Genomic DNA, 16,279 nt, shown 5'->3' with positions numbered 1-16,279 from the left:
AATCACTAACAAAAGTGAATATTGATTTTTGGCTTGAATAATAGTTTTTTATGTTTCAAAACTCAACTTTTGCGTTAGCTTCTACATGAAATCTTGAATCCGTTGAGGTGCTGATTTTACTTTTACAAAAGTGATTCTATGAACAAGCTAGTGTTATAATCAATTATTTATCAAATTGCCGACAATATGAATTTGGGTATGCTAATTGTTTCATTATTTCATAGCCCATGGGATATGATATTTGATATTACAAAGTGTTTTTATCTAAAAAAAAATAACAAATCATCTAACACTTGAAATTGGTGTTTTCGTCGATTAATAATACATTTTAAATTAATTAAATTGTTAAGAGTTTTTGAAATTGGAAGAAAAAGAGAGCAAATTCCTATGTGCATTTATTTTCCACTACACGTGATTTCAAATGAGCTGCCCTACATTCCCTGGACATTATTCCCGTTCATCATAGTCCTTATCCTGAGGACATCCACACTTTATCCAAATGTCTTTTTCCCATTCATAAAGTTGTTCAGAAATCAAAGACAAGAATGCAAAGTTTTCTGTCTATCTCAGTTGTCCAAATGCTGCTTAGTTGGGCTTACACTTTTTCTACAAAGTCATTACTCGGCCCGATAACATTTGGGCCTTGTTAATGTAGAAGTAGGAACGACCATACCAGAGATATTATATTGTCCATTTTAAACCAAAAGAATATACTGATTTAACCGATTTTATTTTCGAATAACCGAACCGATCGAAATATTCATAAAAATTGTGAATTTAAAAAAAAACAATGAAGAACTTATAAATAACAAGAAACATTGAACAAAATATTGATAACAAATAGAAATATTGAAGATAAAATAATTGGATTAATGAGTTTTCTTCTAATGTATGAAAAGTTGGGCTTACTTCATATGTATTTTTAATGCATATATATAATTTAAATTAATATATATACTAATTCGGTTAATTCGGTTTAACCTATTTTTTCAAAGTAAAACAGAAACCGAACCGAATTAACTGATTGTTTAAAATTTCAAAATCGAACTTTCGAATTAACCCAACCGAATTTTCGAATTAATTCGGTTCTGTCGGTTGATTCGATTTAACCGAAATTTTGCACATCCTACCCACCAGTTGCCAGTATTGCAATATCTCTCAGGACAAGAAAGTAATTAAAGTTCCCCCCGAAACAAGAATGAAAAGGACGAGGAAATTCACAAAATTCATGCTTCGGTTGCGACTCGTCAAATGTCGAGACTATCCTCACGACACAACAAACAACATCTCCGCCAAATTCATATGACCTCATGCGTAAAAAAACAAATTTGAAAAGCAACCAAGGGTAGTTTAGTCATTTAATGCAACTAACGTCCTTCGAATGTATTGAGTTATTTCAAATTCATTTAATTATCTTTTAAACAAATCTATAGGCATTATGATCAGTACAATTATATTGTTAAAAAGTCCGAGATGAATTTGAGTTTTTTTTTAATTTATTTAAATAATAAATTTGAATTCAAAACATGAGTTCAAATGGCTCAATTCAAATACAATCTCAAAATTGTTAGAGTAAAGTAATATTTTTTCAAGAATGACTCAAATAAGTGATCTGTCTCACAAAATACGATCCGTGAGATCGTCTCAAACAAGTTTTTGCCAAATCGTTATTTACATCTAGTATGCAAAATTTTCAACTCAAATGGTCTTTTAAACCTTTTGTTTGTTGAAGGAAGGATGTGCAAAATGGGAATCATACAGAGGAAAATTAATTTTGCTTTTCCAACACTAATTTGTTTGTTCGAAGATATTTAAATACAAACAATAATAACGCCCAAGGAATGTTTTTCGGAAATATCTTCATAACATTCGTGTTTATGTAAAACCTTTAGACCATGATCTATACTTACATGTACCACAAGCTTCATAATTTTGTATCCTTAACATGTACTGTCTGTAATAAATTATATCTTATAAAGAAAGTAATAATCATATATTAGGTGGCTTATATTAAAATAGTATAAAACTTTAATTTAAGGATAAATTTCAAATAAAACATCAACCCTTATTTCTTTTAAAGTTTACTCCATGATTCATCAAAAGTTGATTTGAGCTCCTTGATATATTTAAGATTTTGCATGATCATCATAGAACCTCATTTTCGATACGTGAAGTTGTTATACCTATCGAGCCTGTCCAAATACATAAGGTAACGCAAGGTTTCCAACCTCTATATCATGAATCAATGGTTTTTTTTTATAACTCATCGTGCTTCCGTATAATAAATTAAACATTTTACAAATTTTATCGGAATGTCGTCAGGTTGTATCCACTAAGTTTTACAAATTGCTCCCCATAGCCTAACCAAGCAGTCACAAGAGATGGTTCCTAACGTAAATCTCTTCAACGGTACTTAGCACATGTATTGTTTTATACCTTGAGGTATATAGTAAAAAAGTTTAATTTTGAAAATAATACATGAGAGTTACAATAAGCTTTGATTCTTTTATTCAAATATCAACATATTATTATATAGTAACATCCTATAGAGGAGGATAAAATTATTTAACTACTGATCGTAGCTGGAATTACAACGCACATAAAATGAAAATATTTAAAATATATATTTTAAAATATAAATGAAGAGGTTGAATGATGTCTTCATCTTCCTTATATCACAATATATACAAAAATCTTGATGGATTTGAAATACGGAATTCAAACTTGTGAATTGCACGTCAGTTGTGACCGACAACATCTTTTAGTTGGTGTACTACTAGTTAGTGGTATGTCATGTTGTGGTGGTCGAGTAGTCAATCACCATTAATGGAGTGGTTGAATTGCATGTCTTCTTTTACTTTTGTCAGCAAATATTTTGCTTTTATATGGTCCCTGAAAAAAACGTGACTTGTGTGGACCTTCGCCACTTGGACTTGTGTCTGCATTATGTTTTCGGTCAAATCTTGGCTGAAAACTTTTCCCGAATTCTGGCTCTTTCTGGTTTGGGAATTCTGGGCAGATTTTTACTAACATTCTTCCCACATAAGCCATACTGCAAAATTTCTGACGAGTTTCTTTACTCCCTGACAGTTTGCTGTTCCATACATGATTTCTTTTCTTTGCAAATATTTATTATGCAAAGCTTGTAGTTTTTTTGTCATGGTATTTTACAGTAAAGATCCATTTACAGAATTTTGAAAAAACTTACATGGAAACTTGAATTTGTCCATCTCTGCGAGACACACCCATGATATTCATGCTAGTCTGATGGAGATGTCGTCTTCAATTAGTGATGAAACAAAAGGTGTTTCATTATCCGGAAGATCCTTGATCAACTTTTGAATGTTCATGTGTGGTCTTGTCAACTTGATGAAGTGAAAGGCTTCGTGTGAGCTTTTTCCCGTTGGTTATGGTGTTGCACTAAAAATGTAAAGTTCTATAATACATTCTCTTGACAAATAATCATTATTTGCCTATATTTTATGAACAACTGCCTGGATTCATTTTTGTAGTGCTGAGATTTATGAGAAGCTGGACGATGTAATATAAAATGAAACAAGAGCCATAAATTCATATTATGTTTTTACCTCATTGAATATGAATTTGGTTTCATCAATATTCTATTATATTTTTATGCTACATCAACTCGGATTGTGGCTGTGTTGATGCCTATTATTGTTTTCAATTTCTCCAAGTTCTGTCGATATACCTGAAATGGATAAACTATAAGCTCGTCAATTATTAGATTTTCCCTTTTCAGTTTGGGGTTTAGAGTTGATCTCTCCATCTTCAATCTCCGAGGTAAAAGATTGACTTGAAGGCTCGAGGTAAGGATCCGGAGCTTCAATTTTTCTTTGGCTGACTCATCTAAAGATGATCCCGACATAGCATTTCTACTAGGTATACTTTAATTCCTTGCTTAAGATATAGAGTCATGTACTCGAAGACTCTTAATTTGAGAAACCAGTGGCTTCTCAATAGCCCGGAGAATCGACTTTTGTAATTTAAACCATAGCTGAGTATAAACCTGTAAACAACATGCTATTCGATAAGAGACATTGCTTTTTATCAACTTTTTGTAGCCTACCCGCAATCTCTGCGTTTATGACAAGCTTATTGAACTTGGTTTGAAGCATTTCAAGGTTTTCCATCAGTGCCTTTGTACTTTCATGATGACATCGATATTACCATTGTTCATCTTTTATTAAGAAATCTAGAAGAATATTTTACAAGATTTAATAATAACAATATCAAGATTATAATTTTGAATTATATTTTTTCAAAAAAGATTTTATCTGTGTATTATCAACTTTTAAGGTAATTTTTTTCGCAAGTAAAAAACAATGATCATTTTTCAAAAGTATTTTTTACTGCATAAAATTTCATTGCGTTGTTATGTCATCGTATGACTTCTGCATATGAGAATAATCAATTGAAATACCTACGTGATTGTTCTTCACATGATGTGAGTTTTGTAATAATTGCTACCCACCAATCAGCACTGACATCTGTATAGAATACCAGATCATTATCTTGAGAAATAACCATTTGTTGGAAGATTTTTTTATATCTCTTTTTAGCTAGCTAAGTCCTTTTATGAGTTACTATGTCCATATAAATCTTGCATTTTTTTTTTGTAATGGATTAAACATTTTCTTATGTTTTGCTATGTCTTAATGAACGTTTCTGCAAAGTTAACAACTCATAAGAAGTTTTAAAATTGTTTCTTCTCTTTTATTTCATATGGTAAATTCCGCAAATTTCCACTATGCGTTATTGTATACAGAGAATATGAGTTCATCGGATGTAACTATATCTCGATGACTATAAATGATCAAAAGATCTTCATTGTAATTATATTTGATCATTTTCTTGACATCTCATAGGAATATTTATGTTACAAACTCTAAATCCATATGGTACGAAGCTATTATGAGAAGTTATATTTCTTTTAGTTGGATGTTTTGATATGTTCTTAATTGAAGTATTGTTTCTCCAAACCGTTTAAAATCTTTCATTTTTTGGTTCAACCATTTATGTCCCAGTTATTACATCAATGATATTTTTGATTATTTTATCATAATTGGAGAGTTCAAATTAAGATTTTAAGTCATGGAGTGTAAATCATGAGTTGAAACTGGAATAATTTAATTACTACCATTTTGAACAAAATTACAATTTTGCAAAAATTATAGTTTTTTTATACGAGATTCCCCATTTTCTCCCCAATTCACTGTCAATAACATACACACATCTTTGTACGTATATATCTATGCACGGAGAGAGAAAATCTGAATCCTAAAAATTTGTACTAATCGATGTTGTTAATATGGCACGCCCTAAATTGTTAAATCTGAATTCGTATTCTTCATGAAGAAGCCGATGCACCGATCTTATTCTGACGGACCCTCCAATCCCAAAACCTAAGCCCCTCCGGTCGACTTTTGGGATCGTATTGTCGTTTCTGAAATTTTATGCAGTGAAATAAGGCGGTGGAAATTTAGTTGATTTTTTTCCTCTCATTTTTTTTATTGTTCCTGGTAATTCCTTTCATCGATTTGTGAGAAGAATGAACGGTGGTGATGGTGGAGATGCAGCGGCAGCTACGGCGGGTCCACCAGCGCCGCTGGAATGGAAATTTTCTCAGGTATTTGGGGAGAGGTCGGCTGGAGAAGAAGTGCAAGAAGGTAAAATTGATTAATGAGTGTGATCAATTCATGCTACGGTTCGGATCTTGTTGTAAACTTTTGGGTTCCAGCAATTTGACCTGTTTTGGGTTTGTTATTCGAGTGGAAATTAATTGGTTTAGCGCAAATTAACTGTGACTTGTATGAGTTTCGGTTGGGAGTTTCAGCGAATTATCCGCCTGTTACTGTTTTTAATCAGTTATTTTAGGAGAAATGGTGTGGTGGTGAACTTAATCAGTTTAATACTAGTTTGATTCTGCATAATATTACTGTATGAACTTAATTATGTGTCTGAACAATGTTAATCAGTCTGGCGTTGGATCTCTATGATTTGCTATCACTTCGTGTTGCTCTGGTTTTCTTTGATCTGAATTTGAAGACGAATCCCCCACCTTTTATTGCTTGCACTCCAGCCATCAACTTTATATCGAGGCAAAGCAAGCGTTGGCTTGTTTACCCTCTGTGCATGCAGTGATATAGTTTTCGTTGGATATTTTTTCAAGCGCGATTATGTGGTTTAATTATGTACTGCCACTTGTTGCTTTAGTAATGGGCATTAATGTTGTTTATCCGAAACGTCGAAACTTTTTAGCTAATGGCGAATTATCAGGAAATTCATTCGGCAAATTGGAAAGGAGCTGTCTGTTCAATCTTTTTGTCCTTTTTGGGTCATAGGAAATCGATTGTGGCAAGTGTCATGAGATGATATTAGGCTTCCACGATGCGACAATCCAACGTTTATCAACGTAGGACTTTACAAATGTTGGTCTGTGTACGTGGCTCTATTCAAACGTGTCATGTTTTGGTATCATCTAAGTGGGTTAAAAAGGACTTAACGGAAGTTGATTTTTCCCCATTCCAAGTAAAGATTGAAAATTGGCACATTTTGCCGATTATTGCAAATTGATTTTTCCCCATTCCAAGTAAAGATTGAAAATTGGCACATTTTGCCGATTATTGCATTTATTAAACGTGATCGAGTAACTATTTCCATGGTTTCTTATCTTACATTATCAATGCAATAGGTACACCGTTGTAGAATTAATATTATATTTATGAAACTGTCATTCTTTTATTGTGTATGGATCAAATCTCCATTAGCATTATAATGCTGTGCTGGTTATTCTAGAATACTGACTCATATGAATGTTGATAATTTAATTCATCTTGGAGTGGATTTAGGTTACATAGTAAATCCAATCTATATGAATCCGGAGAATTGGTAAATCCCTAATGATATACTAGATTTGGCTTGTTTGTTGAGAGGTGCAACAAATCATCCAATTTGTTCTGTACCATGGACAGTATACTTGTGGGGCATGACAGTCATTATGATTACGATGATGATGATGATTCTGCAGATGCGAGCCTTCTTCAAAGTCTAATAGCTTCCCACATGTATTGAGTGGCTTAGAAAATGCTCTTGCTCTAGTTTTAACTTGATGTTAATTGTCCATGCATGAATTAGTGAATTCTAAAATGATTGGTGCTGAACTTAACATGTCGTTATATTTTACTCTTCAATTCTACGTAGATAGCAAAAGATGATAGCATAGTATCCTCCTCTCTTGGTTTTTATCATACTTGGTGCACATTTTAAGTTGTATCTCGAATGAAATGTTTTACCCTTGATTCGTCCTTCTAATATACAGTTGATATAATATCTGCGATCGAGTTTGACAAAACTGGCAACCACCTTGCTACTGGTGACCGTGGTGGAAGGGTGGTTTTATTTGAAAGGACAGATGCTAAAGAGGTTACAATCCTCATGTCAAATTATTTTATCTTGGTGACGTGGTGTCTTGTTCGGTCGTTTTTAAAATATTGTTTCCTTTTGCAAATGTATTTTGCAGCATGGGAGAAATCGAAAAGATTTAGAGAAGATGGACTACCCAATAAGTCGACATCCGGAGTTTCGTTACAAGACTGAATTTCAGAGCCATGAACCTGAGGTCTATATAAAAAATTTCTTTTTCCACTTTCTCATGTAACATACCCGTGAGATTCCCAGTGTAATTGTATTTTAAGCGTGTGGCTTTAGTTGTAGCTACGAATTATGATTGAGTTGTGATGCATACTAATGCCCGTTTCTGCAGTTTGATTATCTGAAGAGTTTGGAAATTGAGGAGAAGATCAATAAGATACGCTGGTGCCAGACAGCTAATGGAGCCGTCTTTCTTTTGTCCACTAATGACAAAACCATAAAGTTTTGGAAGGTGAGATCTAGAATTCCCCTTTTCTGGTAATTTGTTTGGAAATAAAGAGACATATTCCAATTTAATTGTTCTTATTTATCTTTATGCACAGCTTTAATTTAGACTTCAGCCATTTGTGGATCTCAATTAATTATAGTATTTGTTCTGAACATATAATGTGCCTATTTCTTAATGGGTTTTTATGTCTTTAATGCACCAACCAAAGCAGTGTCTTAGCACTCAACTTTTGTGATCACCAGCGGGATTTCTTCCTAGCGTACCTGGACTGGAATTGTTTTTTTCCCCGAATATAATGAAATCTAATTATGCATGTTATACCTTAAAAATATTGATACTCTGATTCTTCAGTTTTGGTATTACTCATTTCATTCCCTCCCTACATTTTTTCATTAATCCTGCATCTATATTATTTTAAGGATTCGGATGTTTCTGTTTGATTTGGGCAGGTTCAAGAAAAGAAAGTTAAGAAAATTTCTGAATTGAATGTTGATCCTTCAAAAGTTTGTAGTGCTGCAAGTTCTATGGTTTCTTCTAGTCCTAAGCAGTATCTTTCTAACGGGAGTTATCCAGATCGATCTCACTTTTCTTCGAGAAATGATGGATTGCCTGACGGCATCCATTCACTGAGATTGCCTATGGTAGTTGTACTTAACTGAGCTGAAGTTTTACTTGAAGAATCAGGATTTCTACACACATGTATCATGTGATGGCCATCTATTTTAATTTATTTTGTTACCCATACCCTGGTAACGATTGTTTGTTTTAATTTTAGATTACAAGTGGTGAGACCAGTCTTATTGCAAGATGTAGGAGAGTTTATGCTCATGCTCATGACTACCATATCAATTCAATCTCAAATAACAGGTGAGGAATAAAAAATTGTCTTACTTTGTATATGTATTTCAGTATTTTAGTGAATTCATGTTACCTCCTTTCTTATATCATTGTCTAGAGTTGGGAGAACCTCAAAAATGAAGCCGTACCTGAGGTTTTATTTTGGGTGATGTAAATTCTTCATATATAGCCGTGAAATGGGGAAGCATTACCGAGAACACATCGGACAGACCCTTGCAGAATATTAAACAATGATAAACTCTGTCATTGCCTTATTTCTCCCTAAAAATATAATTCAAGTGACCTCTTTTAATTGTTGGATTTATTCTGAGGATGATAAAAATAACAGAGGCTCATGATTTCATTTTCCATTGGTACTGAAAAATTGTGGCTCACAACTCGGATATTCTAGCATTTATTAATTAATGAATATCTTAGTAGCTCCTAATTCAGGTAATACCTTTTGATTAAAATGAGCTGTTGGAAAATTTCTGTTCACCTAGCTATACCGTATGAAGCATTGTCTTTTTATGCTTGAATGCATAGTATGCCTCAAAACTACCACATGGACTACCTGCTTCCGAAACATCACCTACGAAAATTTCACGTCTTCCATGGCCACCCCCTTTCTCTTTGTTTCAGTGACTATGAGTTCAAAATTTCTTATTAATTTTTGTTGCAATGCTTTTCAGTGATTATGAAACATTTATATCAGCTGATGATCTGAGAATAAATCTCTGGAACTTGGAAATAAGCAGTCAAAGCTTCAATATTGTTGATGTGAAGCCAGCAAATATGGAGGACCTAACTGGTGAACTGTTTGTTTTATATTTTCAATAGATTTTGTCTGTTACTATTATTTTCTGCTCATTTCATCAGGATTGTTCCAAATCTCAATCAGTTGAGTGAAAGTTCAACCTGTTTTTTTATCCTTTCAAATTCTGAACGTGCTATGTCATCGCTTGTCTAAACAACCCAACTGTTTGGAAAATATCTTTACCGTCTTAGTTCATGAATGGACAAATAAGAATAATATGGCAATTAAACAGATCAACTCACCATAATGCCAATGCTGAACTAGTTGTGTTGACTGATGTTTACCTTATTGCAGAGGTGATAACATCAGCAGAATTCCATCCTACTCATTGTAACATGTTAGCATATAGTAGTTCAAAAGGATCCATTCGTCTTATTGATCTGCGGCAATCAGCTTTGTGTGATTCACATTCTAAACTGTAAGTTAATTAGTTTTGTACTCCAAAGTGCTTTTTCCTGAGAAATTTAAATGAGATAATCTTCCAGAATGGAAACTCAAATGTGTGTGGTCACTAAAAATCTGAGTTGTTTTTCTGTCCCTCCTTTCATTCTTATGCCTCGACAACTGTTTTTCATTTTGATATATTTTTCTTGCAAATGCTCTATAATTAATGAGATATTAACGATCCGTTTGTAAACAGATTTGAGGATCAGGAGGCGCCTGGCTCGAGGTCATTTTTCACCGAGATAATCGCTTCAATGTCAGATGTTAAGTTTGCCAAGGATGGAAGACATATACTTAGTCGTGATTACATGACCCTAAAGGTTCTATCTTGTGATATTGTTTGCACCTTGACAAGCATGTTGTTAGTTCACCAATTGGTCAAAAAGTTTTAAGTTTGGGTTGGTTCAACTGAGTCACATTGGCTATACCTAGGCGTCACATGGCTAGTGAAACATGCGCTCTGAGGCAATGAACAAATTCTCACACGGTAGTGTTCAGGTGTTAGAAAAAAATGAGTAGTTGTGATTTAATAGCACGGAATTAGAGTGTCTGAAGGTGGCTGTTCTCATTTTGGAGTACTAAAACTTTCTAAGATTATTTCCCAACTCCATCATGACCATGAAAGTGGGAAACAATCTATGACGTGATCTATTCATTTGTTTCAATATTTTGCTGTTCAAAATTTCCTATCCTTGGAAGAATATCTGTACTGGGAGATTTTTTGGATCAGGATCGTATAAATATTCAAATGTCTTTATCAGTGTTAGTTTTGTTAGTCGCTGAGTATTCATGTTATTCGGTTTCAGTTGTGGGATATCAATATGGATTCTGGTCCAGTAGCAACTTTCCAGGTTCATGAGTATTTAAGACCCAAGGTAAATCAAACGCCAGCCAATGACCCGGAGCCACTATTTTATTTTTGATACATGTGTTGCTGAGCTGATTAAAATTATTTTGATAACTTCCAGCTATGCGACTTGTATGAAAATGATTCTATTTTCGATAAATTTGAATGTTGCCTCAGCGGTGACGGTCTTCGGGTGGCAACTGGTTCTTACAGGTATATTCTCAAGTTTCTGTGTGGTTGAAATTTTAATATTGCTTTCTTGTTTGTCTATCTTACAAAATTATTGTCTCGATTTCAGCAACCTGTTCCGCGTGTTTGGTTGTAGTGCGGGCAGCACTGAAGCAACCACTTTAGACGCTAGCAAAAATCCAATGAGGTACTTCTATCAGTCTAGATTTGTCAAGTTGGTAAAACTTAAGTTATGCCATAGTCATACAATCTTGCTTCATATTTGTTTAACACTAACCACTCGATCACATTTTCAGAAGGCAGATTCAGACCCCTTCCAGACCTGCCAGGTCCCTGAGCAGTAGCATTACTCGAGTTGTGAGACGAGGTATTTTGTTTTCCCTCACCGTCTTCTTATCTAAACTTCTCTTTGTGAAATTTGAAGCACATTGTCGAGATCTAAATTACAGGCTCAGAAAGTCCTGGAGTTGACTCCAATGGAAATTCGTTTGATTTCACTACAAAGCTGCTTCACCTTGCATGGCACCCATCGGAAAACTCAATAGCCTGTGCTGCTGCGAATAGCCTGTACATGTATTATGCATAAAACCTCCATTTTCAGAAAATCATGCGCCATATTGGGACCGCTTTGTCCAGTAAATCAAGCCTTGCCTTCTCAAACCTGTATATGAACAACCGATGCTGTAGCATACGGGCCTCAAATAGCTTTGCAAAGGACAACAATTGTCTTTGTACCTGGAAGCGAACGTTCATCAGTTTACACCCTTTCCGCTTCACCATCTATTTTCCTTCATTTTTTTGACGTCTTTCCTGGAGAGGAGAGGCACTGTTCTTTCTATGTCAGGGTTGAAGTTTGGAAACAACGGGTGTAATTCACCTGTGAACAAAACTAAAGGCCGTCTTGTATTGTCCCTGGTTTTTCTCTTTTTTTTATTTAAGGTAAAGATGCAGCTTTTCTACTTTATGGAACGGAGCTACTGCTTACCGTTGAGAGGTTCAAGTTCACGACCTTTGGACAGGAGCCTAATGCTTTTACTACTCTTTTTACTTATAGAGTATGATTTTACGGTTTAACTAGTTTTCTTCTTCTTTTTAAAATTCTCGTAGATTTTCTTTCTTGGGAGTAAACTTTGGGTTCGCCATTAATTTGTACAAAATTAATTTTCGGCAGCCTATGCATTTTAGTTTTGAGATCACTTTGTGAAGGTCCAGACTCAAGATCAGTGGGCGGGGTGAATTTAACTTTTTATATTTTGGATAAGATTTACCTACTTTTGTGTGCTAATAATCCTGTGATAATAAATTTTTCTTCCATATCTAATATTAAATATAAGAAGTTATATTTGGTAATAAACAAAAAAGTGGAAACATACCGTTTCAGCTCTTTGGTTTGGGTCATTGGTGTTGGTGTATGTATTATTTCTAGGACAATTAACCATTGCGAAACAAAGAACAAACGGAAGTAAATGAACAAAACTTTAGGTAATTATTTTCCTTCATAATTCTTTTCTTTACTGATCTCAAGCTTCACATTAATTAGTAGTTATTAGCCCATTAATATTTTTTAATCACCTCATATTTTAAGTAACCAACTAAGGAAAACTTGACCCCATAGTTATTGTTCAGATTAAAAAATTTATAAATTTGTCTAAACTTAAGTTTGCATTTGATTGATTGATTTGAAATTAAGGTTTTGAACTAAATATTAATAAATAAGAAATCCCCAGCTCGAGAGTGACTGCGCTGTCAACGGTATTCCATATAATTGATTGTATGTATAGTTTGCGATATCTAATCTGACAGTCTCTGTGACGTGGAGTTGCCGAAATAATTCACAAAGATCAACGATAGAAGCACCAAACCCCATGTCTTCAATTCTCTCTCGGAATTTCCACTCTTTCTCCAAAAAATTCTTCATTTCTAGAAATAGTAGACTCACCTGAAATTCAAGCTTTATATCGATGAAAAACTACTAAACCAATCACCTGGTTTTACTGATCCAGGTCCGAGTTTCTTGATTGTTCTGCGCCTGCCCTTCTACCGTCCTTATTCCAAAAACCCGAGTACACTATTTTCCTCCCTTATTAAGGCGTACCCACTTCGAATTCAATCCCAAAACTCAATCTTTTCATCGTTTCCGAAATCAAAATCAAGTTAAAACTCACCCGCATAAAAAATTCATCCAAAAGCCGACCTTTTTCATCCAAAGAATGCAAGACCCATCGCTGTATTCTCAGATCAGATCACAGGTACAGCCGCAGCCACAGTTCCCAGATCAAGAACACTTGAAGTGTCCGAGGTGTGATTCCGCAAACACGAAATTTTGCTACTACAATAACTATAATCTCTCTCAGCCACGCCACTTTTGCAAGAGCTGTAAAAGGTACTGGACTAAAGGCGGCGCGTTAAGGAACATTCCCGTCGGCGGCGGCTCCAGGAAGAACACAAAGCGTAGCTCCTCCTCCGCCGCCTCACACAACCATCAGAGCAAACGCCCTGCAGCATCAGCATCTAATAACAGCAAAACTGACGGTGCATCAGAAATTAAAGAGCTATTACCTCTCGAGGGGGATAACTACGTGGGGCAGTTTGCTAACTCGGTGGAGGTGAGTGGGGGTTTCAGCTCTCTGTTGGGTGGGCAATTTGGTAATTTTCTTGATGGAACCAATGGGTCAAGCTTGCAGTTGAAGGCCCATTTTGGAGATCCGGGCCCGGGTCATAATATGGATCATCAAGTTGGTTTGGAAAGTAGGGTTGGTAGTAAGAATAGTAATGGTTTCTTGGTTAATGGTGGCAGTGGATTATGGCTCGGATGATCTCTTGGTTGGTTATTTACGCCAAAAGGTCAAATATTCCAGTGTAAGGTAAGAAATGTATTGAAAAATGACGAGAGAATTTGACTTTTTTTCCTTTTCAAGGAACTTCTTTTCCCTGTATTTTAAAAGTGGGTGATGCAGAATTTGATGAATGTAAATATAGCAATATTAAACTATAAATAATTTTGTTTGAAAATATGTCGAGTTGTTAGGTCGAAGCTCGATCTCAAGATTTTATCTCAAACTTAGAACTTAATATTAAATCAGTTATAAATAGTGGACATTGACCATTGCATTTGCATTCAACTATTGAGGTAAAGGTGGTGTGCGTTTTGAAAATCTGTATTCTAATTGTGGAGGTGAGCCTGTAAAAATATATTCTTCTTTCTTTCCTTTGAATGGCCTATTAGTATCAAACTATCTCCCCTAAATTTTAATATTTTTTACATTATTACATACATTTTTTAATTAATGTTTCTCGCTTCCTACGTTCAAGAAACTAATTTCATTCCCTTGACATGAAAACCAGCTGCAACTTGCAACACAGGGAATGCATCACTGGTTGAATAGTATCTCCGATGAATGTTGGTTGTCCATTTTAAGTATCAGACCTTTTGTAGAGTTTGATTTGATCTGAATTATTGTCAATACATTTTGCTTTAAAAAGAAAATCGAGGCTCCACGTCGGGAACTAGTTATTTTCTGCCTAATTATTTGGTGGGACAAATTGCTGTATGTTTTGATCAATAATCTGTCTTGGGATTGAATTAATATTGAATTTGTGTTGCCTCTTCATGAACATTGAGATTCGGAAGCAGTGATGAAAATCTGATGTTGAGCTGGCCTGAAGATTATGGGATATTTTAGTTGGAAGTCGGAAGATATGGAAAATCATTTTAGTATAACTAATCTCGTGTTTTTGTTCTTGAATGACTGTCTAAAATATTTAATCTTTTTGTATGATTTCCCCTTGGTCTGTCTGGCATTGGTCGGTCACCTTCAAATATTTTTTTTATTTGCGAGATCTTGTTTATTAAATTAAATGGTCAAATTTCTTCATTATTATATTGATCATGTCGACTTATTTTGATGTAGGGGTGTCGGGTGGTCCAAATCTTAATATAATATATATATATATAGATTAACTATTTTTTTATTACTTCTGTCTTCAATATGATAACTATTTTGAAAACAAGACACGACGTGGGTCATTGGCCGCCATTTTTTTTTATTAACATATAATTTTCATCAACAACTATTTTTTAAAGTCAAAAATTTGTGTGAGACGGTCGTATTTTGTGATACGGATCTCTTATTTGGGTCATACATGAAAAAATATTACTTTTTCTGCTAAGAGTATTACTTTTTATTTTGAATATCGTTATGATTGACTCGTCTCATAGATAAAGATTCGTGAGACCGTCTCACCTACTCATTTTTTAAAGACTTTTTTTTTTTAAATAGCTCTTTCTTTGTTGTATATAAAAAAACACTTATTGGGTCTATTGTTTATAATTTTCTATTTCTTTCTTTCCATTAAGGCTTAAACAGTTGACTTAAATGTGCGAATCGTTTGCTCTAAACGGATTTATTTTGTTCACTACCATTCTATTCATTGTGAGACTGACTGGCAAGGATGACTTGAGAAGAGTTTAATGAGGGTCAACTTTCTTTTTTGTCAATCAAGTCAAAATCTCTATTTATTAATTTTTTTTAAAAAATTTAATGATAAGCAATATATATATATATATATATTAAAAAAACAAATTTAAGCAGTATATCATTTTTAATAAAAAAATAATCAATTATAAAATGACAAAGTCTAATGCATGAACGCTAAGTTTTGAATTAATGGTGGGCCCACTAGATAACCCTTGCATAAAGGGAAGGAGTTATATTATTGGTCCATCTCCATACATGGACCAGAAAGGCCCAAATAATAGCTCTCAGCCCACGCTTAATGGACCACTTAATGTCCACATATAGTTGGTCAAGGTGGGCATGTCATTTTTTGGATCACTGAAATTAGGGCCTGCGGCATGGATTTGATCCGGAGTAGAATATTACAATAATAAGTTTAAAATGATATTTATGTTTTCGTGTATTTCAAATCAATCATAATTATTTTTTAATTTATATAAATAACAAACATGCGGGTTTTAAAATTCACCCGACATAAATACATTCAAATATATTTGAAATTCACGGTTTGTTAAGCACATCTTTTATATATATATATATATATATATATATATATAAGCGTAATTGTCAGACAAAAAGACATAAATTTCATAGGTCTTATTCGAAAATAAGATATTTTATTTGTATTTATTTGTTTTTTTTAATGTAGTCGAATCAAACGCAAGATGAAAACAAATAATACAAGTCTTGTTATTTTCACCTACAAATATTGTTCTCTTCATCATAAA

General features: G+C 34.0%; 2 protein-coding genes across 3 annotated transcripts; both read left to right on the top strand.

Annotated features, from left to right (window-relative positions):
* Positions 1–5,228: 5,228 nt before the first annotated feature.
* LOC140980551 (serine/threonine protein phosphatase 2A 55 kDa regulatory subunit B beta isoform-like) lies at positions 5,229–12,055 on the top strand. Of its 2 annotated transcripts, none has more exons than XM_073446441.1 (14): positions 5,229–5,687; positions 7,340–7,443; positions 7,541–7,639; positions 7,784–7,903; positions 8,350–8,541; positions 8,676–8,767; positions 9,430–9,548; positions 9,849–9,972; positions 10,195–10,318; positions 10,805–10,873; positions 10,967–11,058; positions 11,144–11,221; positions 11,331–11,401; positions 11,484–12,055. In XM_073446441.1, exons 1-14 carry the CDS (start codon positions 5,570–5,572, stop codon positions 11,618–11,620), a joined length of 1,539 nt encoding a protein of 512 aa, XP_073302542.1. In that variant the 5' UTR covers positions 5,229–5,569; the 3' UTR covers positions 11,621–12,055. The 2 variants fall into 2 exon arrangements, with proteins under 2 accessions (XP_073302542.1, XP_073302541.1); XM_073446440.1 differs by having other exon boundaries at positions 8,350–8,544.
* A 775-nt stretch (positions 12,056–12,830) lies between these two features.
* On the top strand, positions 12,831–14,046 carry LOC140980559 (uncharacterized). The gene has a single exon (XM_073446451.1). The coding sequence runs from the start codon at positions 13,245–13,247 to the stop codon at positions 13,848–13,850; it is 606 nt and encodes a 201-aa protein (XP_073302552.1). The 5' UTR covers positions 12,831–13,244; the 3' UTR covers positions 13,851–14,046.
* The last annotated feature ends 2,233 nt before the right edge of the window (positions 14,047–16,279 follow it).

Source organism: Primulina huaijiensis, chromosome 7 (assembly GCF_012295235.1).
Source record: "Primulina huaijiensis isolate GDHJ02 chromosome 7, ASM1229523v2, whole genome shotgun sequence".
NCBI lineage: Eukaryota > Viridiplantae > Streptophyta > Magnoliopsida > Lamiales > Gesneriaceae > Primulina > Primulina huaijiensis.
This window is presented reverse-complemented; position numbering and strand designations above follow the sequence as displayed.

Excerpts from the sequence above, each read along its gene's own strand:
- LOC140980551 (XM_073446440.1), top strand. The coding sequence starts at position 5,570 with ATGAACGGTGGTGATGGTGGAGATGCAGCGGCAGCTACGGCGGGTCCA. Across the intron at positions 7,640-7,783 it reads TTCAGAGCCATGAACCTGAG|TTTGATTATCTGAAGAGTTT; the intron begins GTCTATATAAAA and ends CCGTTTCTGCAG. Across the intron at positions 9,973-10,194 it reads TGTGATTCACATTCTAAACT|ATTTGAGGATCAGGAGGCGC; the intron begins GTAAGTTAATTA and ends GTTTGTAAACAG.
- LOC140980559 (XM_073446451.1), top strand. The coding sequence starts at position 13,245 with ATGCAAGACCCATCGCTGTATTCTCAGATCAGATCACAGGTACAGCCG.